At 35.2% G+C, this 24948-nt stretch overlaps 1 protein-coding gene across 1 annotated transcript in view; it reads right to left on the minus strand.

The window, feature by feature from the left end:
* The window catches only part of CALCR (calcitonin receptor), a 71101-nt gene that overhangs the window by 7397 nt on the left and 38756 nt on the right, over nt 1-24948 (minus strand). The window contains exons 2-9 of the mRNA XM_023750788.1: nt 20227-20290; nt 19990-20072; nt 16073-16223; nt 14257-14367; nt 8980-9092; nt 7257-7348; nt 4686-4812; nt 431-584 (exon numbers count right to left, since the gene is read on the minus strand). Of these exons, the coding sequence (XP_023606556.1) occupies nt 431-584; nt 4686-4812; nt 7257-7348; nt 8980-9092; nt 14257-14367; nt 16073-16223; nt 19990-20072; nt 20227-20290 (895 nt within the window). The remainder of the gene's footprint in view (nt 1-430; nt 585-4685; nt 4813-7256; nt 7349-8979; nt 9093-14256; nt 14368-16072; nt 16224-19989; nt 20073-20226; nt 20291-24948) is intronic.

Raw genomic sequence — 24948 nt, forward strand, 5'->3', positions numbered from 1 at the left:
AGTGGAGGAATCCTGCTGTTGGATTGATAGGAAGGAATGTTCTTGAGGAAGGGATGTGGGTGAGGGTGAAGGACATACAGAATTCAAAATGTGGAATTCTCCTTTGCTCTACAAACAGATGAAAAATAAAGCTGAAAGGGGGCCTACTCAGATCTTCTCTCAACCAGAATATGGTTCTGCCTCTCCATTAGCTGGGTTACCTGAATACGTTCATAATCATATCCCATTTCCGCACTGACCCCTATGTTCATCACAGTCTGTATAAACTTGTTAAAGGGCTTCTACCAAGTTCTCTTGGAGACTGAACTCTTTCCAGCATCTCAAAGGACCAGGGCCCCTGATTGGTCTCTCAGACCAAGATTCCAAGAACATTATAAATATACAGATAGAGGTGAGACTGGCTCGAAACTCAGTTGGAGGAAATACATACCCCAGCCCAAGAGATAATACAACTTCATGTTTTGTTCCCCATTGAACACGTTCACCACAAGGAGTTTGTGCAGATAGATCCCTTCACAGAGCATCCAGAAATAATTGCATAACATCAAGTAATGGTTGATACAATTCAGAATCTTGCAGCTCAGCTGTCAGAAAGAAATGGAGATACTCAGTGGAAGATACAGGCAAGGATTTGACAGTAAACAGAGGGTAAATGTGACAATGAGTCAAAGTATCTGCATTCAGCCCATATTCAGCATCCCCGAGCATCTGTTAACACATGCCACCCTCTGTATCCACAAATCAGAGTCATGGTGCATAGGTCATTTGTACTACATATAAACAGCCATCTAGGGGAATGGAAGCCTAGTCCCTAAAATGTTCTTTTTCTATTATACTTTGATGACTTGCATGGATTAGACAAATTTATTTTTCTTCAATGAGTCTGAGACCCATCATTTTCTAGAACCGCCAAGGATCTGTCACATGACTTTTAAAGCACCTTTTCTATGGCCAATGAAGTGAATAACTCAGAAATGGTTAATGCTGCTCCTGAAGTTCATTGATACGTTGGTGATATCTCTTCAGGCACAAAGAGGAGATAACCAGGGGATGCATTTGTCATATATGATCCAGGAGCTATGCTGAACCCAACTGATGACTTCTGCTCTAGTTACTTGCTGGCCTTTTAGTGCTGATAATCTTAACCATCCAAGAGCATAAGCTCCCTGTTCCAGCAGAGTCACAATGCAATGGGACCTTCCTGATTTTGATCCATATATACACTAAAACCTCAGGAGGAGGAACTATAGAACTTCCTATCAAGATGTTAGTGCAGTCGGTAAACTAAGGGGCAAAAAGGTTCGGTCAACTTGAAAACTGTCAATGTGTACATTCTCTAAAGCTAGCTGAGTGAAGGAGGAAAATCCCCCACCCAGAAAGTCAGCATTAACTGACTTTGTAGGGAAGTACTGAAGTGTCTCCAGAGGAACCTAAAGGTATAACATTTTTAATTAAATGTGACTGTGTCATGCAATCCTGAGCTGATTTCTGATAAAGCCTTAGAGAAAATGAATTGAGTCTGTGGAACTATAGACATGATTCGGTGTGTTTGGGCGAAGGGGGAAGCACTGGAGAAAAAAAGTCCCATCTGAGATAAGTACATTGGAAGATGATCCAGGAAGTGGCCAAGGAAGCATTCTGGAAATGTTCAGCAAACCAAAATACAGTCAACAGAAAAGCAGGATACACAGTGGAAAAGAAAGTCTGCTGGCAATGCAGCAGGGGAATAAGAATTAACGGCTTGCTACGCTCAAGAGTCTTTCTCTATATCAGCGGTTCTCAACCTGTGGGTCAGGACCCCGTTGGGGGTCAAACGACCCTTTCACAGGGGTCGCCTAAGACCATCGGAAAACACATATATAATTACAGATTGTTTTTGTGATTAATCACTATGCTTTAATTATGTTCAATTTGTAACAATGAAAATACATCCTGCATATCAGTTATTTACATTACGATCATAACAGTAGCAAAATTACAGTTATGAAGTAGCAATGAAAATAATTTTATGGTTGGGGGTCACCACAACATGAGGAACTGTATTAAAGGGTCGCGGCATTAGGAAGGTTGAGAACCACTGCTCTATATGATGTAACGAGCATATTCTATCACTCTTCTCTGGGGATTCTCAGGCCATGACTGATCTAGTTTTATATTCTCAGACCACAGTCCTTTTGATTATTTGTGATTTACAAAACTCTGAGTATTCCCTGCATTCTGCTTTTACACTTAGGCCCTTTTGGATTGAAGCAGAATTTAACAAATGCTCTGAGTTTCCACATCTCCTATGCTGTGTATCACAGAAATGAAAGTGGGTGTCACAGAAAATGACAAGGGCTTAAGGCCTAATGACAATGGTAACAACTATAATATAAATAATATACCAGGCAACAACTGAGAGTTGCTATGTGCCAGACCCTGTTGGGGGTTTTAGGTGTATTGGTTTATTTAATCCTCACAAACAGCTCTATGAGGAAGGGGCTATCATTGCCTCCACTTTACACATTAGGAAAGTGGGGCACAATGAGGGTCAGTAACTTGCTCAAGATTACAGAATGAACTGGAAGGGAGTAGAAGAGCTGGGATCTGAGATTCTATAGTTCAGCAACAACAGTGCTACAGTATTTGGAGCAAGCCGGCGAAGCACAGCAAATACCAGATTGACTGTTGCTCTGTAGCTGTGTTCTACCAATAAACCAACATACCCCAAAGGAGTGTACGAAACTCCTTGTACTTCAACGGGAATGAAAGCAAATCTATGAGAAGTTCTGCACTAAATTCACGATAGCTTTTTAAAAGCAGTGGAAATGCAAATGTTGAGATGAGGGCTCGCCACATAAACCATGACACAAGAGACCACTTGTAAGCTCTGCTTATCTGTAGAGGCACCAGCCAGATAGACCAGATAAGAGAAACTGGAAATTGGGTTGATGCCTGTGGCCCTTTTAGGAATAACTTCTTAAAATCCATAATAAGTTCTTCAAATCCAATTTTAAGTAATTCAATTTAAAGAGAATAAAGAAGCCCTCTCTATTTTTCCACATCATCTGATCTTTAATGAAATACCATTTATTGATTTTGACATGGGAGTAATATGAAGTAGCATCAATGACCAGAGTGGGATACTATATCCCATGTTCACATTTTGGCATAGTCTCTCTGCACTGTCCCTCAAATCCATTACAGTTTTTCATCCCCAATCTCATTGCTTCCAGAGCCTACAAAATGGATAACTCCAATGTAATTTTATCTGCCACTGATCTCTCATCTCAAACACTCTGCTGTCCCTGTCCCCTCCCTCACATTTCTATACTATTCCTTGCAGCAGCTGCCTCTGGGTTAGCCAGGAGGAGTCCGTTCTCCTCCCTGGGTTTCATCGGTCTCTCCTGCCTCAGCCCTGAGCATCCATTCTGAGTAGATGATCTTATGACTAGGATGAAGTTCCAACAGAGTTTGGTGGCTCAAATGTCCTGAACAAATGAGAAGAAATTCACTTTGTTTTTCAGAACTTGGGACTCATTTGATTTTCCTTATACAGGAGGCTACAGAAAATGTGACTTGATTGTTTTGGCTTTTGAGGTGCAAAAAACTCGGGTTCCCAGTAAAAACTAATAATCTCCCTGTATTGTTGCTTTCAGATCCAGAGAAAAAGTTCAGAGACACGTTTCTTTCCAGAAAGTGACAAGGATGCCACTTCCTTTGGATGCAGCAAGAACAATACTTTTAATTCTGTCTCCTGACTCTCCACATGATGAAATAAGCAGAGAGAGCAATAAATGAAATTTTAAATATTATGGAAATGAAATGCTCCAATGACATGGATGACAATGGGCAATTTTCACATCACTCAGTAAACTGAGGATCTATTCAGCCCTTATTTATGCCATGAGTTCTTATGAGTTTAACTTAAAAAAATGCGAAGGAATAGAATTTTCACGCTTGGTTTTACAGGAGAGAACCTGCTTAACCTAAAAACTCCCAAGGAAAGAAACTGACTACTCTGATGGGAGAGGGACCATGAACCCATGGGGACTCCTCATTGAGGAGTGAGACACTGTTTTATTTTGCCCCCAATAAAATGTACTCTAACAGAAGTAGTGCAACAACAGTTGGAATGATGCAGCCACATTTTACAAGAAATAACTTTCTTTTTCAAGTATATCCCCCTGGGCACTGGGAAGGAATATCTTTTTGCCTCTTAACTGCTGACTCTGTGACCTGAGAATTGGGTCAAAATGAAAAAATAATCCATAACTCTGTCTTTAATTTGCTTAGGAGAGAAATTGTCTTTAAAATGATATATTGTTTTTTCAAAGTAGACATATGCCTGAATCACAGATAGATGAACTGACTGTGGATGTGCTTTTCCTTAATTAGGATTGCGGTTAAATTTTTCATGTTAGTTGCAATTTCAATTAATATTTGAAGATTGAAAATGTCCAACAACTTCCCCTTTTAAAAAAGTTTTGCGCTTTTTTTTTTGGTCCTTTCTTGGGTTTTTATTTGCTGTCTCTACTCTTCTTGGCTATGGAGAACCTTAATCTAATGTTTTCTAGAATGTCAGTTTTTGAAGAATAATGCAATATTTCAAATCATTTAGTTTTACAAACAATGACACCATGTTAACTATTTACAAATGCTACACCTTTAAAAATAGAATTAGAAACAAATAAGGCAGTGCTCACCGGATCCGAGTTCACGTACTCAATTTTGGGGACCACTTGGGTTAGGTGGACGAGGACACCAATAGAATTCAGAATGTAAGTCAGAAACATGTGCTTATGCATGGTAACCCGTTGGCAGGCAAGATTCCTAGAAGTAAAAGTAACAGCATTAACCAGTGCTAAAATGTTGAAATACTTGGGGGGGAATATTTTGGCAGTATTTTTAATATTCCCTTTAGCAATCGTTGAGAGACTGTATTGAAACAAGTGAGGTTGGTCCCATCTCTAAGACCTCTTACTCCTGAGTTTTTTGTTTTTGTTTTTTTTTTTTTTAAATATATTTTATTGATTTTTTACAGAGAGGAAGGGAGAGAGATAGAGAGTTAGAAACATCGATGAGAGAGAGACATCGATCAGCTGCCTCCTGCACATCTCCTACTGGGGATGTGCCCGCAACCCAGGTACATGCCCTCGACCGGAATCGAACCTGGGACCTTTCAGTCCGCAGGCCGACGCTCTATCCACTGAGCCAAACCGGTTCCGGCTACTCCTGAGTTTTAAAAACAGTTTTCCCACAGCTTTCAGTTCTCAGGTGACTTTGCCCAACAAGTGAAAGAGTGGGTGATAAAATCACTTTTAATTAGAATAAATGTCACAAAATTAATTGAGAGAAGAACTCTTATAGGAGAAACCGTTACAGTTTGGCATGTGCTTCAGATGAAAAGTCAACTATTTATTGATGTAACCAGGCAGAAACTTGTGGCAAGTGGGATAAGAGAGCACGAAGTAAGAAGGAAGGTGGCCTGTGACAAAGCATTGGATCCATGTCCTTGACCCTTACATACACAGCTTTATGAAGTTTCCCCTCATCTTCTCTTTTGACATTTGCTCTGAAGTCTTTTTATCTCTCATAATCCAACTGGAATCAACTTTGTAGTTCCTACTTTCCACAACCTCCTGATGGTGGAGCTCAGGCACAGGCAAAGAATTTTAAATAGGCTCAAATTTGACCTCATTATGAGGCACCCTGTGGTTTGGATCTGTCGATACCTATCCTCGTTGCATAGCCATGTCCCACCTTTTGGGTGCTAAGCAATTTGTTGGATTTTTAAAAGTTCCTTCCTAAGCTTTTAATATGTATTTGTGTGAATGTTCATATGAATAAGCATGATTAAATATCCTATTTCACTTTCTGATGCAAATGAAGAGAGCCTATGGAATGGCTATAACAAAAGTGGAATGATTATCTTAGATAAATGTAAATCTTGTATTTACCATATTTGATTCAGTTAAAAAATGTGTAGCATCATGTGAAAACCTAATGCATTAAGTTAATGATGCTAAAGATTAATAATAATAACTACCCCTAAAAATTATTCATAGAATAAAGTTAGAATCCCAAGAATTTTTATGAAAGATAAAATATGAGGGTAGTCTAGTTTTACTTACAATGCTTTTCCTGTATTTCTAACTCAATTATCTGTAGCAAAAAGTAAGTTTAAGTAATGAGGTCATGTGTTAGAGCACAGTTTGATTATTGTAGCTACATTTTTCAAGTTTTCAGGAAGCACAAGCATCAGTAAATAATACAGAATATTTTAAAATTTGGCACTTGTTGATCAGGAGTGGAATGCAGAATGGGGTTTAGAGAACTGTCTCTCTCTCTCTCTCTCTCTCTCTCTCTCTCTCTCTCTCTCTCACACACACACACACACACACACTATCATGTACTACTTTAGCAGCAGAAAAGTCTGTTAAATAAACCAAACCTAATTGATTTTATAATAGTGCTATAAAAGTAGGTTGTAAATTTAAGGATTTAAAAAGAAAAAAATGCTTTATATGAAACATCATACCCATTTACACTGCATAAACTCTTCCCTACTGCACTGTTAAACCTGTGACTTGCCATTTCCCTTACAGTCATAATGGCATTTTATAATTCTTCTCACTGGGAGGCAAATACCTCTGGTCTCATTATTGGATTCGGCATGGCACAAACCAATGACAGTTGGCATCATCCAGCACGAGGAGTGTGGATGAAGGCATCACACAGTGCTAAGCTCAGGCCTGGTTTTCTGTTAGTCAGGTAGAGTTCAACGATCTGGTGACGTACAACACTGACTTAAAGGACTGGTTAATGTTCAATGTCCTGTGAGAACTGGAACCACCCTGAATAATTTGAATATAATTTCTGCTATTTGTTAAAAGTTTTCTTGCATTTCCTTGATGACGTTTACACTGAACTTTTTGAAATGAGTTAAAGATACTTTAAAAATTTATTAAAATTCATTCAATAATCCAACATACATTACTGTGTACCTGCTATAATTTAGACCTTCTGGTAGATTCTAGGTATATATAGATGAACAAAACAGATAGCTTTGGCCTTCAGGGACCTTATATACTATGTAATTGCTTATTTACTCTTAGTGTGATAATTAATATACTTTTTCTTGCTACTTCATGACTCCCATATATCTCTTATGATTTGCAGAAGATCCCCCTCCCCCGCCCAACTTTTACAGAGTTTTCCATTTATTTCAGTATCTTAAAGAAGAAAGAAAAAGCAGATGCTATGAGGGTGCTTACCTGAAACGCAGGAAAACCCCCAGCGAACTTGTCAAGGTGAGAAGAGAAACAGAGTGTCCCACAACGGCCAAGTAGAACATCATGTATGCATGCTGGAATAACAATAGCAGCAACAACAAAAACAGTTACAAACACAAATGCTGTGAGTGAATAAATGATGATAAAAGGGGGAAGTAGTTTCTATTTTTAACTATCAGTGTAAATCAACAACTGTTTCCCTCCTTTAAAATAACCTACTAAAATTAGAACAAGTATTTCAAAGAATTAAATTATATTGAATTATAATAAACTGGATGAATAGATTGAATATTATGAGATTAAGAATATGCATGACATTGTGGGAAGAGCACAAGACTGGATTTATCTGAGCTGTTCTTCACTCAGAGTATTATTATTAAGTCTTTGTGTACTTTCATAAAGTCAGTCACTTCACCTCTCTAAACCTCAGTAGTCCTGACCTATAAAATAATTTGGTTGGACTAGATGATTTTTAAAGGGATTACATGCTGCTTATAAGAAACAACATTAAATACTGGGATACCGAAATATTGAATGTAAAAGAATGGGAAAAGATGACTCAGATTAACCCTAGTCATAAGAAAACTGGTGTAATATCATATAGGTGCAGATATTAAGTCAGAAAGATATAATAATTTTAAATTTCTATGCACCTAATAATATAAACTCAAACCATATAAACATAAAGCAAAAATTGATATCTCCTAGTAACCAATAAAACACACAGACAAAAATCAAGCTGTAAAGATTTGAATAACATGATCAATAAAATTTACTAATTCACATAATAAACACTGCACCCAACATCTGCAGAATACCATTCTTTTCAGGTGCTGACTCAATATTCAGAGAATATTTATCCAAAATGCCATACACTAATCAGTAAAGCACATTTTAACATATTTCCAATAATTGAGATCTTAAAGACAATCTTCACTGACCAGAATAGTTTAAAAATCATTAATAAAAAGATAACTTTAAAAACACTATCATATTGTTGAGAATTAAGCATACATTTCTAAATGACCATTGGATTAAAGAACTCATAATGACATACCAAGACTTTTTAGATGCAGGTGAAGCTGTACATAGAGGGAAATTTAAAGACTAAAAGGCATATGTGAAAATGAAGAAGGTTGAAAATTAATGATCTAAAGTTCCAACTACAGGAGTTATAGAAGAATTAAACTCAAAGAATGTAAAAGAAATTGTACTGATAAAGAGAACGTGAATATACAATTGAGTGGAATAGCAAAGAAAATTTGGTTCTTAAAAGAGAAACTAATTTTAAATCCCCCTGGAAAGAGTGATCAAGGAAAGAAGCCCCAAGATAAATGAAAATATATGTCAACACAAAGGTTTGCAGCAGCATTATTCCTAACAGCCAAACACTGGGAACAACTCCAGTGTCCATCACCTGGTGAATGTAGTTTACCCACAGAATGGGATACAGATACATGCTAAACATCAACATGGGGAAAAAAGGAAATTGGTGCTTAAGTATCCACTTTAAAAAACACTAAAATGAATGTTCTAAATGGAAAAGAATTAAATATATGTTATTATCTGATTCTATAATATAAGTTAGTTTGGTAGCAGATACTTTGCAGTTATGTATTCATACATATGTGTGTGTGTATATATATACATATACATATATATATATGCATTATCACCAAATACTGAAATTTGAAGTAGAACCTACCTTCATTTTTTCATCAGAGAAAGCGTAACACATACTGTAGTTAGTCAGGGTTTCGTTCATGTCGGCAGTTAGTTCCCAAGTTCCATTTATTTCACAGTGTTTTACAGCCACCTCTGTTAATGAGACATAAGTTATTACTTACCATTTCAAAACAACAAGAAGGAAAAATAATAAATTAAGGCTTAAAATCATTTCAAAGTGTTAATCATTTAATAGAATTTGAATATGAGTATCAGTAAATGGAGACGACCATGAACTTATTAGATTTTGGGATGTTTTATACAAAATGTTTTAATATACGGTGTCTCATTTTAGCTTTGGCAGAGCGCTGTAAAACAGATACTGCTACCTCCATTTTACAAACAGCACAGAGACAGAGAGGTTATGGAATTTTAAAAGTCAGTAGATAGTGGGTGAGCTAGGATTGAATACCAGGTCTTTCAGACTCCAAAGTGTTACCTACACTTTATGTCCTGTTTTTTATTTTTTAACAGACATTAAACTTATGATTTTTGATAGAACTGTGAGAAGAGCAAGACATACTTTTCTTCATTTATATGCAATATTTATTGACTTATGAAACTGCAGTTTTTGTTGGTCAAATGATCAAATATTGGCAATTTCATATGACTAAATTCAACAGAACAAAGAAACCCAAAACTAGGGGATGTATCAAGAAGTCATTTTGATGCCCCTCAAAATAATTTTACTGAAATCATCTCTCTTTGTCCCACATAGAATATATTAGGGATTCATAGATTTAGCTTTCACTATTGACTTTTTACATCATCACCTATGTGATAGTGAAATTTGCTGCTTCAGCTGACATATGAGAGATCTATATATACCTTTGCAATGGGCAGGTTCTGTGCTAACAAGCACTTTGCAGAATTATCTTCTAAATGTTAATGACCATTGAAAGGGGGTATTAGCCTTCCCATTGTACATCTGAGGCCAGGGATCAAATCCAGATCTACTTAATTCCAAAGCTATGGCAGGGCTAGTAAGCTCTGCATTTAACCTTCTAGTCCTGTCCTGTGGAAAGGTTATGTATACTCCATTCCGCTGACCCAAAGAATCATAAATAATTTTGTTGACTACAAGATAGTTTTTAAATTCCAACCTAATTAGCTACACAATTGGAAGAAAAAGTATTCTGAATAAAATAAAATAAATGAACAAGTAAACATTAAAATGAATGCACTTGTCAAATTTAATCTGAGTTATTCAGATTTTCTTTAGTTCTCCAAAGTACCTCTGCAATGTATTTATTGCCTGAGGGATTATATAACAACCATTAATTGGTATAATATGCAAAGAGATTTTAACAGTGTATTTGGAACTCTGGACAAGTTTTGATTTCTGATAATTTCTTAGGGAAAATATTTTTAAAGCATTTTTCTTCATTGACAAAGGCAAAGATCTGTCCCATATATAGATAACTCTATTATACTGTCTTTTTGGGTTTTTGTTTGTTTGTTAGCAGAGAGATGTGGAAGTCAGAATCATATGCTAATATTTGGAGGACACTGACATTGTTTGAAAGGCTAAGGAAACAACTCATGTTAAAAAATTTCACTGAAATCTGATAATATTTAAATAGTTTCTATCAGTAGTTTTGGTAAGTCAATACATATGCTGAAAGTTAGTATAAAAATCTTCTCATCTTTGGCATTTTTTAGATGAAATTTATCATTTTTCTTTGTATTACTGAAATAGTTACTACCAGACTAAACACAAGATTTAATCTGTAAATTGCAGATTTGTTTCTGTGTCTACTCTAACAATTATTTAGACTTTCAATCAAAGTTGTTTTCAAGCAACCCATTAGAATCATCATTGCTTAACGTAAATCTGTTACAAAGTTAAATAGAAAATTTTTGAATTGTGTGCTGAGAAAGCCACTGGAACAAAACTATGTAAAGAAGTGAACACCAACAATGTCTGAAAAAGGGTTAGTACTAACCAGCACAGAGAAATTGACACTGGAAATTGGTCAATGGTTTTGTTAATACTATTTGTCAATGATGACCATTCCAAGCTTACTTGTAATTTTAAAAAGTGGTTTGTAACGTAGCATTTTATTGTCAGCAAGTAGTTTTTTGCTTTATTAAAACAACCATACTTTGGTTTTAACCAAGTTATGTAGCTATGCATGGCAAAATACATTATATGGAGGAGAGTTATCTGTTTTGAAGACCTTCCAATCATGGACAGGACTGTAGGAAATATCATTGCTTTATTTTGATTTAACTAAAGTCTGGATATAGGCATTTCCTGTTCTAACTGTTGCAGCTGTCAACAATTTGTCCTCCTCCACCTGGCAAGTTTTTAATATCTGAAGAAAGAATATGTCTATCCCTTTCTAACCAAACATCCCCATTTACTCACACCACACAGCTTGCTGTCCCCTCACTTGTGTGTGTGTGTGTGTGCGTGTGTGTGCGCGCGTGCGTGCGCGCATATATTGGTATTTCCCTTTAAAATATTCTAAGTTTGGACTGCCCTCACTCTAGATCATTGGTTCTCAACCTTCCTAATGCCACGACCCTTTAATACAATTCCTCAGTTGTGGTGACCCCCAACCATAAAATTATTTTCGTTGCTACTTCATAACTGTAATTTTGCTACTGTTATGAATCGTCATGTAAATATCTGATATGCAGGATGTATTTTCATTGTTACAAATTGAACATAATTAAAGCATAGTGATTAATCACAAAAACAATATGTAATTATATATGTGTTTTCTGATGGTCTTAGGCGACCCCTGGGAAAGGGTCATTCGACCTCCAAAGGGGTCGTGACCCACAGGTTGAGAACCGCTGCTCTAGATTCACAGGGATGAGCTGTTTACAGATTTTTAGGCCCAATCCCCAGAGATTCAAATTTGATTGGTCTAGAGAGGTACCTGGCATCCACATAAAAAAAACACACCTCATTAATTCCAAGGGTATCAGGGTTGAAAATCATTATCCAAAGGCATCTTAGCTCTATGCCATTAATGTTAAGTGTTTGACTCCAAGGACAGGGTCTTAAATATCTTTGTTAAATTTGTTTTTCACTAACATATTCCTTCAGACTATTAACATCTTTTGAATTTCAATACTGTTATCCACTCTTTCATGATCTACCTGTCTTTTACCAAGCACTTCGTCTAAAATGAAATCTGTCATTTTATTAAACTGTTTTGTATATGATCAAGACATAGTTTTGGGTTAATCGTACAATCCTAAAGAATGTAAGTTTGTTGAATTATAGGTATTTTTAAGATGTGCTTTTCTTTTGAAGTGGGTTTGTCCCCCACCTGAGGTAGTTCTATCCAAAAACCAGGCTGAAAAGATGGATCTATGCCTGGAAATCTCTGTTCTGCTGACCAAAAACTTGTCTTTTAGTCAATAATTATAGCCACTTTGGCAGGAGCTCATTGCTGCTTTGGAGCGGGCATTGTAGCCTCAACTGCAGAACAGCTTTTTGTGCCAATCAAGTTACCACTAATGTAGTTGTCGAACAAGATTAATGAAGCATCATTTATCTGGAGGAGTCAGTACAGACCTGGAGGATTACCATCAAATGGCATTTAGTTAGAATTTGCAGGAATGTAATGATTAGTGGGGCACAGGATTAAGCCCTTTCTGTCTTCACATCCCAACTTTTCCATCAAAATGAGAATTCCCAGAAATGGCTGACCTGAACTGGTTTTAAAAATGCCCCTTCCCCTCTAATTTACGTTATTTATGTCTTACTGGAGTAGAATTTAGGACCTCATCTTTGAAGAAAGCACAAACAGCATCTCCCAAACATTGTCTTGAGGTTAGATGAATTTCTCTACTTTAATCTGGATTCCAGAAACTTTCCTGCTTACAGTTATCATCTGACTGTTGTTTTCTGTCTTAACTGATGTCCTCACTGTCAGTCAATAGGCAGTAACTTCTTGCCATTCATGGTCAATGAGTGAGACTAACTAGATGAGCTTGTTGACCCTGAAATGTGGTAGAAACTCTGGCCAAACAACTCAAGTCAAAGTTGATTTTCCATAGCCTCTTAAGTATGACTATTAAGTGAGTTAAAGGGTGAGTATGGTATATAGAGTGGATACACTGGACAACGAGATAATTAATTTCCTGGGCAGGACAGAATAGTGCTGCACAATTGAAAACTTATGAATTGTTTATTTCTGGAATTTTCCATTTAATAGTTTCAGACTAAGGATAACCACGGTTAACTGAAAACACGAAAGCAAACATGCGGATGAGGGGGGATTACTGTAATATATAAGAAAATGTTTTGAAAAGGAAAAAAATGATATTCAATGAAAAGTGTTCCTATGTTACTTTTATAACTAAAGTGAATTTGGTGTCACTATTTTACTAAACATACATTTGTTGACTCTTCATATTGTGCAGGACACAGAGCTGGGTGTTAGTACAATTCATTGTAACAGTATTTGTTTTATTATCTGAGCATATTTTAATAATCTGCTGGAACAAAAATCTGGTATCTATAGTTAACACCTTCTGACTTATTTGCCCTTATATATCATGGTTTTATATAATTTTTATCATTATATAAAATTTCTGTTGGGCATGTTATACCAGCCTGGTATTCACAAACGCTAGATCAAGCATTTGCATAAGTCACTAAAATGTGAGACAATTGAAAACATTTTTAGAAACCATACATTTTAAGAATGGATCACAGTTTTAGAAAAAGTAACTGAATTTTTATTTCAAACTTAATATTTATTATTTAAATTATATAAAAATGAATTTTTATTCAAAATGTAATGGAATTTATGACCAGTGTGCACAGTTGACCAGTAACGTGACTTAAAGTAAGGACAGGTTGTTGCTGGCTGGTGTGGCTTAGTTGACTGGGCATCATCCCGTGCACAGAAAGGTTGCCAGTTCGATTCCTGGTCAGGACACTGCCCAATTGTGGGCTCAATCCCCAGTAGGGGCATGCAGGAGGTAGCAGATTGGTGTTTCACTCGCATACCAATTTCTCTCTCTCTCTCTCTCTCTCTCTCTCTCTCTCTCTCTGTCCCTTTCCCTTCCTCTCTCTAAAAATAAAAAAATTCAAATAAATATATAAAATAAGGACAGCTTGTTAGATTTGTGCAACCAGGTAGTATTTCATTTATGGAAATGTTTCAGAACATGCTAAACTGTGTAGAGTATGACTAGGTATGTATATTTTATATTTGATTTTCTTTTGAGGACCATGAAAACTCTAAAAGCTTCATAGCAAAATATAATATAAAGATAAATATTCTACCTGTTGTATCGAAGTCGGGAAAATAATCTGGGCATTGCTTAGTGACTGTTTTCCCAGCCGGTGTGTCATCCCAGCACAGCCATCCATCCCACATGCGATCACAATACAGACCTGGCCATTTAGAAAGAAATTAGCATTGCCATTGTCAAAAATTGCCTTAGTGGGGTTTAATAGTGCATAGACAATTCCTCTGGGGCTTTTCACTTTGGAACGATATTAAAAAAACAACAGTTGCAGCAGTAGCCACAAAATAATGGTATTAACTTTACTGACCACTAATGGAATTTACATTTTTGTAGTGTTTTCTCCATTTGTTCATCAAAAGGCACACGTCTTCTGTATGGAATCTTTCATCCAAACTCTCTCCTTTAAAGCATCTTTGGAAGTGCTATAAGAAAACTTTTGTGAACGTATATGCACAATCACCCTTGGATAAGCTTACCTTGAAAAAAACGATATGGCTTTGGAACATATGAATCTTACTAACCACTAATCTTCAAAGTGGTTTCCTTGGATGGTTCTATTCCTAATTCAAGGGTGATGAAATGGTTCAAAATTCCAACTGAAGATGCATTTGCATCCAGTTGGATCACATAGAAACAGTCTTATTACTTTAGAGTAACACTTTACTAATGGCTAAAATAATGCTCAGTTTGATCACTTTCTGTATTCATCAATGTTGCCTCCAAGTGGTTTCTCACTGCTTTCAAAAATTAAATCTATCCAAAATATGAAGATTTATCTCTACACAGATATTCAAAAGAATGAGTATTGTGTGAGTATAAAAGGCAGTTCTAAAATAAAAAGTTTTAAATAATAATCAATAGCACAAGCCTGAGGTAACTACTAGTAAGATAGAAGTGAAGGTGACTGCACTCACTTGGTCTCTGAAAATACCATCTTTGTGTTTCTATTGTCTCATTTACTTCAGAGAAATGGTTTCTTTTTGGTGGTGAGTTGCATCTAATGCCTTTTCAGGTTCTTAAAAATACTGAAACTACTTCAGACAGAAAAACCGACCTGGTTTATTGTTTAAACAAATTAAAATTTTAGCTATCTGAAGAAAAACCATGTCTAGTCATAGAGTATATTTAACATCCTCCCCCCCACGAGTGTTCTCTTAGAATATACAAGGGTGTCCAAGATCTTGTTGGCTTTTTTCAAATGATTTAGGGGACGAGGGAGACAATTTAAATGGACGTAGCCATGCTTGGCCATCTACATTCTCCCTTTTGTTTTCCCGTGGGCTCTCTATAGCTAATCACATATGCTTGGCCCTGAGAATATTTGGGCAATCACATACAGCGTTTAGAGAAGGTGCTAGATAAACAATTCTGCCTAGGAGATGTCTTTTTCCAGTTCATCTGGGAACTGGAGGTAGAAAGGGAGAAGGACTAGCATGAGTTATGAACTGACAGGTAAAGACACTGCCTAATTAACCCAAATAAGACCAGGTTTTATCAGGTTCCACCTCAGGCAAATTTTCTGCCCACCGTTTTCCAATTCCCTTCTTGTCATTTTCCAATTCCTTTCCTTCACTTAGTCCTGTATTGTTCCTGCTTGCTAGGTGTGAATACTGTTATTGTAGTAATTGTGTCCTAAATGCAGATGTTAGCCAGAGAGTCTTCGGAGGAACTTGAGCAAAGAAATTAGGCATGTCTGCTGCATATAATGCACAAAAATACTATGGTATGAAAACCACTGTTAAAACTGCTGGCATATTAAATTAAAATTAGTCAATATATATTTACTCACGGAAGAAAATAAACCTTCAATGATATTTGAAACACATATTTACATACATCCTTCTCTTTACCTTGTCCTTGGTATGGGGGTAGTTTTTCCATTCGGTGTAGGCATTTGGCCTCTGCAACCCGCATTTTCCATTTTCCTAATCTGACCAGAAATGAGTCCTCTGCTTTTGGAGCAGCGATTTTGGATTCAACAGAGGAAAGAAGGGTTGGAAACTGTATTTAAAAAAAAGTCAGTTAATTATAGAGAGTATGAATGGGTGTTTACATAAATAAATGAAACAATAAAAAATTTGAAAACATTTATTTTTTCTCCTATAAACAATTATACATAATCTCCATGTGGAATATTTTCACTTTATAACATTCATTCCATTCACTATTGAAAATGTATAGCAGCCATACAAACTCATGCACATCTTTATCATACAGAATTTTAAAAATTATATTACTACTGTAAGTTTAGATGTATACAAATAAAATAACCTAATTTCCAAAAAATATGAATATTAAATCAACTTTGTTGTCTTTGGAACTCTTAAGAATCATTAATCATATTATTTAAACTAGATATACATATTAGTGCACTAAATAAGCTTTTTTATTGGATTTCTTCAGCTGGTTTTTATTTGTGCTTATATTGTGCACACTGCCACAAATTTATTCTATTTATTACATAGAACAAACAAATCTGTTCTGAGATGTTCTGCTTTGAATAACTGGCCTTAATCCCTTTAATTGGTTTAATCAACAGATCACCTATACCGAGTCATTCATTTGCATGGGTGAAAATCAATGTAAATCTTGATTATTACTTTTAGATACTTTGCATTTTTGGTACAGTCTGACATTTGTTTTGTCAGTCTCAATTAATTCTTATCACCATCCTAGGTATTGTTTATCAAAATATTTGTGTGTGTGTGTGTGTGTGTGTGTGTGTGTGTAAAGATCACTGTCTAATTGTGTTCCTAGAGTAGCCAATTTCTTTTGTGGCTATGACATTTTAGTGGTGTTTGAATCTGTGATTTTTTACATCCAGGTTCTGCATGGAGATTTTTTTAAAGAAGACTTGCAAACTTCAGCCTGCACTGCCTTTTCTTCTTCAGAAGTTAGGAACACTCTTTGCCTCTCTATCTGTTGAAACATACTTTTATTTGACTTTTCTCTGTCTCATTAAGCTAACATTGAAGTTTTCCAAAATGTATTGATAGTAAGAAATGGAGTAAAAAAAATTAGATACTAAAGAACCTGGCTAAAACAAATACAAAGTGGTGGGACATGAGAGGCTCGATGCATTTTAGCGAATGTTATTGCAATTATAATGAATTAAAGTTATTTTGTAGCCTTTTGATCAGTGAAGGTTGTGAGTGGAGAGTGTTGGTAAAATTCTTGTGGGAGGCTTCAGAAGTCCAATTGATTAGTTGGGAGAGACCAATCAGGAAGCTGAAGGTATGGGTTAGATCATCTCATAATGGAACAAGAGAGAGCAACTCACAGCATTTTCTCAAAGAATAAAAACATGAAGGCATATTTGAATATAAGAAATGGAGAATAGTATTAGTCAAATAGCCCAGATATTTTAGCTTATATTACTAGAAAAATCTGGTAGGGATCTGAGAAAGGGGACAAGTTGGGAAAGAAAAACCTTACTACCGGGAAGAAGGTAGTTCCCTCTTAGAATTGTTTTGGCAGTGCTAGCAAGCCATCTGAACAGAAACTGTTTGCAAACAGAGAAATTGTTTGCAATAATGTATGTGTAAGAATTATTGGCAATTTTCAGTTACTTATACTTTTCTAAGTAACAAAGGATAAAATAGAACTTTGTAAAGTATTAGTCCTGGTTCTTTGAGGTGGGATCAGATGCCTGGTTAATAGCCTATGTACTTTCCTCTTAAACTGCTGCATATATAATAAATTCAAAGCAAACAGGGGGATCAGCTAAGGAAACATCATCAAAATGCTTCTCATCATTGTTGTTGTCATTATGATCATCACTAGCATTTTTTTGAGCACTCACTATGTGCTCAGCACTGTCCTAAGCCTATTGCATGACTGCAGATAAGGGAGAGGAAGTGAGTGGGTGGTTTTGATGGATGTAGATGAGGCTAATGGAATGTTGTGACTCAAACTGATACTTTAAGGTCCATTTGGAAGCAGTTTGGTAGAATTCAATAAATATACAGGCAGTTTTTTTTTCACAATAATGTGAAGTATTTTGGAGTAATTAAAATCAATGTCATTTTGTTTAAAAAATTTACTTTTCTCTAAGGAGTATCAATGTGGAACATAATGAGTGTTGTGAAAGGAAATTGATGGGTAAAAAAGGTTTTATGGACAAGTCCTTCAAATAAAATATATAATTCAAATTCAGATAGAGAAGGAAATTTCTGTATGCAAAGAGAGCACAAAACCACTGAAGTGGCCTGTGCAGTTATGTTTTGCTAGTGAAAAGATGCCCACAAACCATAGGACATTTCTGTCCATGGCTCATGCAAATGTAAGAAATTCTTACAATCTTTGAATTTTATAATATATCGGGTAAAAGTTTTGAATAAAAGTGCCCTGCTTCAGTTTTTTAACACACCAAAAATTATCTGTAGCCTTCATAATAAAAAAGGTGATGGGATAATACTCAAACTTCCTTGTTATTATCTAGTAGTTACTTTAGCTTTCTTTGTATCATTGCCTAATATAATCATATACTTTATGAAATGAAATTATTTAGAAATATTCACATATAGTGGATCAGATAGGATTTCACTCAATCTATGAAAAATAACAATATCAATATATGAATAGAATATACCTATATTTCTGCATCTATAGAATAGCAATAAGACTCAGACATTTACAGATGAAATAAAATATTCTGATTGTTTCTACAATGTTAAATATTTTTTATTGTATTTCCAATGATATCAAAGTACCTGCATTTCTAAATACTGGATTATACTGTACTTTATCTAAAGATTAAGATAATATGATAGTCTTACATAAAATAAACTATACTCATTATCCAAATAGGTACAAAAAGGGCTATTTTAAGTTATCCCCATAAATCATTTATTTGATGTATAACATTACAAAATAAAAATTCCCTTTAAAAAGTAAATTCACATTTGTAGAATATTAGTAATATTTTCCTTGAGTAATGTGAAATTTATGCAAATCTGTAAGCCAGTGACTACACATTAAAGGACAATGGAAATCATGAAACCCTATGCAAACAGTATCAGATACTAAGTGATATTTGCTGTCAACTATAATTAATTGGCCATTGTTGTTCTGATGTGGACCAAGACAACTCCAAATTTATTTATATAAAATTTACTCATCTCCCTTTTGTGTGCTATTAAAATTATGTGATGGTGGGTTAACAAAGTTGAGAAAAAATAGGCATTGATAGGGTTTTCTAAGACAATTATAGTTCTGATTACTTGCTAAATAATTTAGGAATAAAACAATATAAATTACATAAAATGGACATGATTTAAAAGGCTGGAGAGTTATAGAATGACAGTCGTATGTCAAGACTTAAAACTCTTAGTGAGTTTTTGGTAAGAAATACATTTGGGAATCAATAAACAGACTGAAAGAATTCAGATATTTTAAAAAGAAAGCAGCCCAGATACTATAACTCAAAGTCACATATCTAACATTAAAAACATTTAATCCAAAAACATCATTAATCTTCAATATTAATATCCAAGATAATAAAGAGGTATCTCTAATTAATGCTACGTTTTATAAACCAACAATGCTCACATTTCTGGGTAAACCTAACACTAAACTAAATCAGTGTAAGTTCTGAGGGGAGATTTCTTAGCAAAATTTCAAGAAAATGACAGTTTTGAGGAACTTAATTTGGCTTCTGGAGGGCAATGTTTATTTTGACTAATGTCCATTCACTCATACCAAAAACATTCTTCCATATTTTGGCATTCTTGATTAAGATAGCTTAGAACAATTTTGTGTTACTTACATTCATGAAGATGAAGAATATTAAGCACCAGCGAGTGCTATATGGGATCCGCATGGTTACTTTTGAAGTCGATTTTTTATTTCCTAGAAAAGTATAAAAAGAAAAAAAGACATTTAAATTAATATAGCTATACTACTGAGTATAGTCTTTCTTTCTCTTGTCTTTCTATTTGACTAGAAGAGGATCAATGTCCCAAAACACCCCAAGTAAGAACAGTATGCTTGTAGCTGCATGTACCATTGCCCTTCCTGTCAGCCAGAAAAGATTGTCTGAAGTCCCCCTTAAGGCATTCCGGAGCCACCTGTACATATCAAGACCAAAACAAAGAATTCAGAGAAATCAAGAGCAATCAATGTGGACTTCAATTAACAAGTGGCATCAATAGAACTGCTGAAAATTTCAATGGAAACATCCATAAAGAAGTCAGCTCGTTGGGCATGGACAAATAAAATCTGTGGCTTGTAAAGGATTAAGAGTCATGCCTTCTAGGTAATTAAAGGGCCAACTTTTACTTAAGGAGTCTTATTTAGAGCCTTGAGTATTTTTCTTTCCTATGGTTTTTTCTTTAAGTTTCAAGTTGCTTTTCTCTTTTTTTCTTCAAGTTGCTATTAAGAAAAAAATTTCTTCCACAACAATGAGTGATTGTGTCACCTAAGAAGTCACCATTCTTAATTCAAGACCATGAAAGTCAGAAACAGACATAACAGGTTTTCATGACTGCAGTTGGTTTTACATAAGATAATAAAGGAGTAAAAATGAAAAACATACATGTTTCTTTTCATCAATGGGATTTGTGTTTAAACAATATTTCAACTAGGGGTGAGTAGTTATAATGACATCTAAAACTATATTTATTGTTAGGTATGAGTTAGTATCTACACAGTGTGCCTAAAAGAGTAAGTTGTATTGATTTATGTATCAGTAAGTCTAACATAAAATTGAGAAATGTAAGGTATAATTTTCACAAAACCTTGCTCTATGGAGAACTGGGGAACCTCCAGAGTGTTAATTGGGAGAATGACAGGATTCTTTTTGGAGAAAGGGTTAGAGAAGAGCAATCCTAAAGTCAGGGACAGTCAAGGAGCTGGAGCCTAGGGAATTGGGGAAGACTTCATGGAGGAGGTGACCTGGAGCCAAGAACAGAGATAAGTGTAAAAATATGCAAGGTGAATAAAAGGATGTATGTATATTGCTTAGGGCAGTGATGGCGAACTTTTTGAGCTCGGCGTGTCAGCATTTTGAAAAACCCTAACATAACTCTGGTGCCGTGTCACATATAGAAATTTTTTGATATTTGCAACCATAGTAAAACAAAGACATATTTTTGATATTTATTTTATATATTTAAATGCCATTTAACAAAGAAAAATCAACCAAACACCTCTGACACGTGTGTCATAGGTTCGCCATCACTGGCTTAGGGTCATAAACAGATGTAATCTTAAAAATCATGGAGATAATAACTAGAAATTTTAGAATAACAATATTGTTGCTGAGTGGGAAGGGAAGGGAATGGAGTGAGTGTGGGGAAGGATTTGTAGGCTACGATTAACATTCTTCTTAAACTTAAATTAGTTGGAGACATGGAATGGCCAGGCGTCGTGTTATTTACCTTCCCAACAACCCTCTGTGGTAAATGGCATCTCAGTTTCTTCCTCTTGAGGAAGAAACTGCACCTCAGAGAGAGTAAGAGACTTATTCAAAGTCCTCTATTTAGTAAGGAGGCAGCAACTAAATTCAAACCCAAGTGTTTCTGACTCTACAGCCCATGTTTTCATTTTCCCAGTAACTAACAACGGCTTCTCATTTTAGAAAAGCACTTCTTCTGTTTTATACCAGAATTTGTAAAAACAAAAACAAAAAAAGTTATTCAGAACCTTAAAAACATACATAACACAGGACTTTTAAAATTTAGATGAAATCAACGACCATTTGGTGAGTATAAACGGGGGGAAGGGGGAAGCCTTCTGCTTAACTTCTGCTTAATGAAATCCAGCTGGAGACCCTAAACTATTTAAGATAATTGTGTTTTTGATAGTATGCATTACTATGGCTCACACAGACCACCTAAAAAGTCTAATTAAAAAGCAGCTCTCGTTCAGAGAAAGAGGCTCTTCGATGGACCTGGATGAGCTGCATGTGGTCTGGCGGCATCTGCCCCTTTACACCAGCAACAGTACTGGACCGTTCCCTGGGAAATTACCTGGTTCTAAAGAGCACTCATCAAATTATTTTTCCTCCCTAAATGGAAACACTGACATATTTACGAAAACCACTTTCCTTCCAATGTAGGATTACTGTCCTTAGGGACCAGCATCAAATTAATAGGCAGTAGAGACTGCTATGTAAGAAACAAAATATTTAAGGCAAACCAAAGGCCCCATGAAGGCCAGGAGTGACCATTAACACTCGCTGAATACATGTTCATTTCTAAATCCAGACACACAGCTGCTGCAAGAGACAGATGCTCCCCCATAATGGAAAGTCAGAGATGGGGCCTTCACCTGCTGGTGAATCTTGACTCCCCCTCCTGACACTGAGCTTCTAGGATGGTCTCAAGCTAATGCTGACTTCCAAGAAAACTGGGATATGAGTAGTCCCCAATTGGAAGTCTCGAATGTGCCACAGAAGGTGTGAAATAATTTTCAAGGAAGATCAAGTTAAATCAATGTTAGAATGAAAAAAACAATCTTACTAACAACATCTCCTCAGAGTAAAAGTATATATGTATTTATTTGTTAAGACATTCTGTTGAATACAATATAGTAGAACCACTGGATTCTCAGAGAATAGCTGGTTAAAAAATATATTTCTTTTGCTTTTATATTCCATTCATGTGAGTTGTTCTCATGTTTTATTCTTGAAATTTCTATATATGTTTTAAAAGGTAGTATTTCCTAAAATATTGTGTGTTTTTTTTATTTTTTAGTAAAACTTCTTCAACTTTCCACACGGCGTCGTGATGTGACCAAGGTAGGTGTGAGTTCCTGCTATGGCATTTATGAGCTTCATGACCTTGGGGAAGTCAACCCATTTCTCTGAGGCTCCATTTTCTCATTTGAAAAATAGGGATCATAATGCCTGTCTCGAAGTGTTAATGTGAACTTCAAGGAGGTTGGATTCATAAAGCATTGGACATGCAATAAGCATTCAGTATTCAGACACCTGTTTTATTGTGAGCTGGGCATGTTCTATTTTTCCTTGAGGATAAACTAGAATTTAAGACTGTGGTCTCTAGAAAGCCTAATAGGTCTGGGAAAGGACCCAGATACAGTCAGGAAAGTAGAAAGTCCTTAGAAAGCTTACAGAATTAAGATAATAACCTTGATCTCTTTGTGCAATAAGATTATTAGAAGAGATTCACATTTATGGGATAGTTTTTATGTGTTCTTAGTAAGTTTTTTCCTTTCCTGATTATAATTTTTACACATCACCCTCTGTTCATACACAAATGATCAATCTTTTATACTATCTTCTGTCATAATTATAAAGGGGAATATTCAATGGGATCTTAAAATTATCCAGATTTTAAACTAACCTTTTAAAATACTCTCACATGATAGACTGAGGTTATTTGGTCGGTTTTCCATGTGCCCCGTAAATATCCATATCACCTTAAAAAGTGGTATCTCATCAACATTGAAGAAAAAATTTGCAAATAACAATAATAACAATGGTGATATCTAATATTATTACATTGACTGTGTATTAGCAATGTTCAAAGTGCTTTATATATGTTGCCTCATTTAATCTTCACCCTCATTTTACAGTCTCTCTCTCTAATGTCTTCAATTTGTTACCCAACCATTATTTGAGTAAATGTTTCATGTCTTCAACTAGACTGGGAGCTCTTTGGGACTTATTCTATTGGTCTTGGTAAGCCTCAATTAGTGCTTAGTAGAGTGCCTTGAATAAAACAGCACTTCAAAATTACTAGCAAATGAGCACAACATTCCCTTTAATTTCTTTTTTAAACCTAGAGATCATTCTGCATTTTTAAGTTTAAGCCAGAATAGTAAAATAAAATTTAGGTTAATATAAAGAAGTTTCCAATAAGTAGATATTAAAAATCCAATATCTAGTTCTAATATATAAAACTTGATAATTAGGTAGGTTTCCTTTTGACATAGTAAGTTTCTAGGATCTCAAATCTAACAAATATGCATATTACTCCCTAAATTTTTTTTTAAAATAACGGATGCCCATAATTTATAGAAATTTATTCTAGATAATATAATTATAACTCCAAGACTCTGATTACGGCACTCTGTAATTATGTTTCCTATTTCCATACTTCAATATTTTTCATCATAGAGGTAATAACCACTCAAATAAAATGAAAAGTATATGTAGAAGGAAGAAGAACATTGGCTATAGTCCCACGACCCCAACACAACCACCTCTAATATTTTGGTCTATTTTTCCCAACATTTTGTACATATATCTATAATTTCTGCTTTCAAGTTATAATCAAATTACAAACTTGTATCTCATGTATTTTATTTGTTTATTTATTTTATTTCTGCTCAAGGAGAAGAATGCTTTTCTAGCCCAAAGTAAATAGATTTAATTTCAAGTTGTCCCATAAACTTATTGATCATGTTACTTATATTCTCCTTTCACAAGAAGCTCACATATGCAATTGATTTCACAGAATTATCAAAACATTAGATTTAGATAAAATAAAAATTGTGTATGTTCATAATTTTTATAAATATCTGTATCTTTAAACCCTTTGCCTCTAAGTAGATAGTGAGACCTACAACCTTTTCAGAAAATTCATTCCAGATACACTCATACTAAAGCCTGCTGTAAAGTGTCGTTTGTGTCCTTATTGGTTTCTACTATAAAACCGAAATGTTTAGGGTATGTGACTTCTGCAAGTGTCAGTCTCCTCATCTTTAAAAATAAAAGAGTAATATAAGTATTTACCTTATAAGGTTGTTTGGAGAATTAAAG

Source organism: Myotis lucifugus, unplaced genomic scaffold, assembly GCF_000147115.1.
Source record: "Myotis lucifugus unplaced genomic scaffold, Myoluc2.0 scaffold_15, whole genome shotgun sequence".
Taxonomy (NCBI): domain Eukaryota; kingdom Metazoa; phylum Chordata; class Mammalia; order Chiroptera; family Vespertilionidae; genus Myotis; species Myotis lucifugus.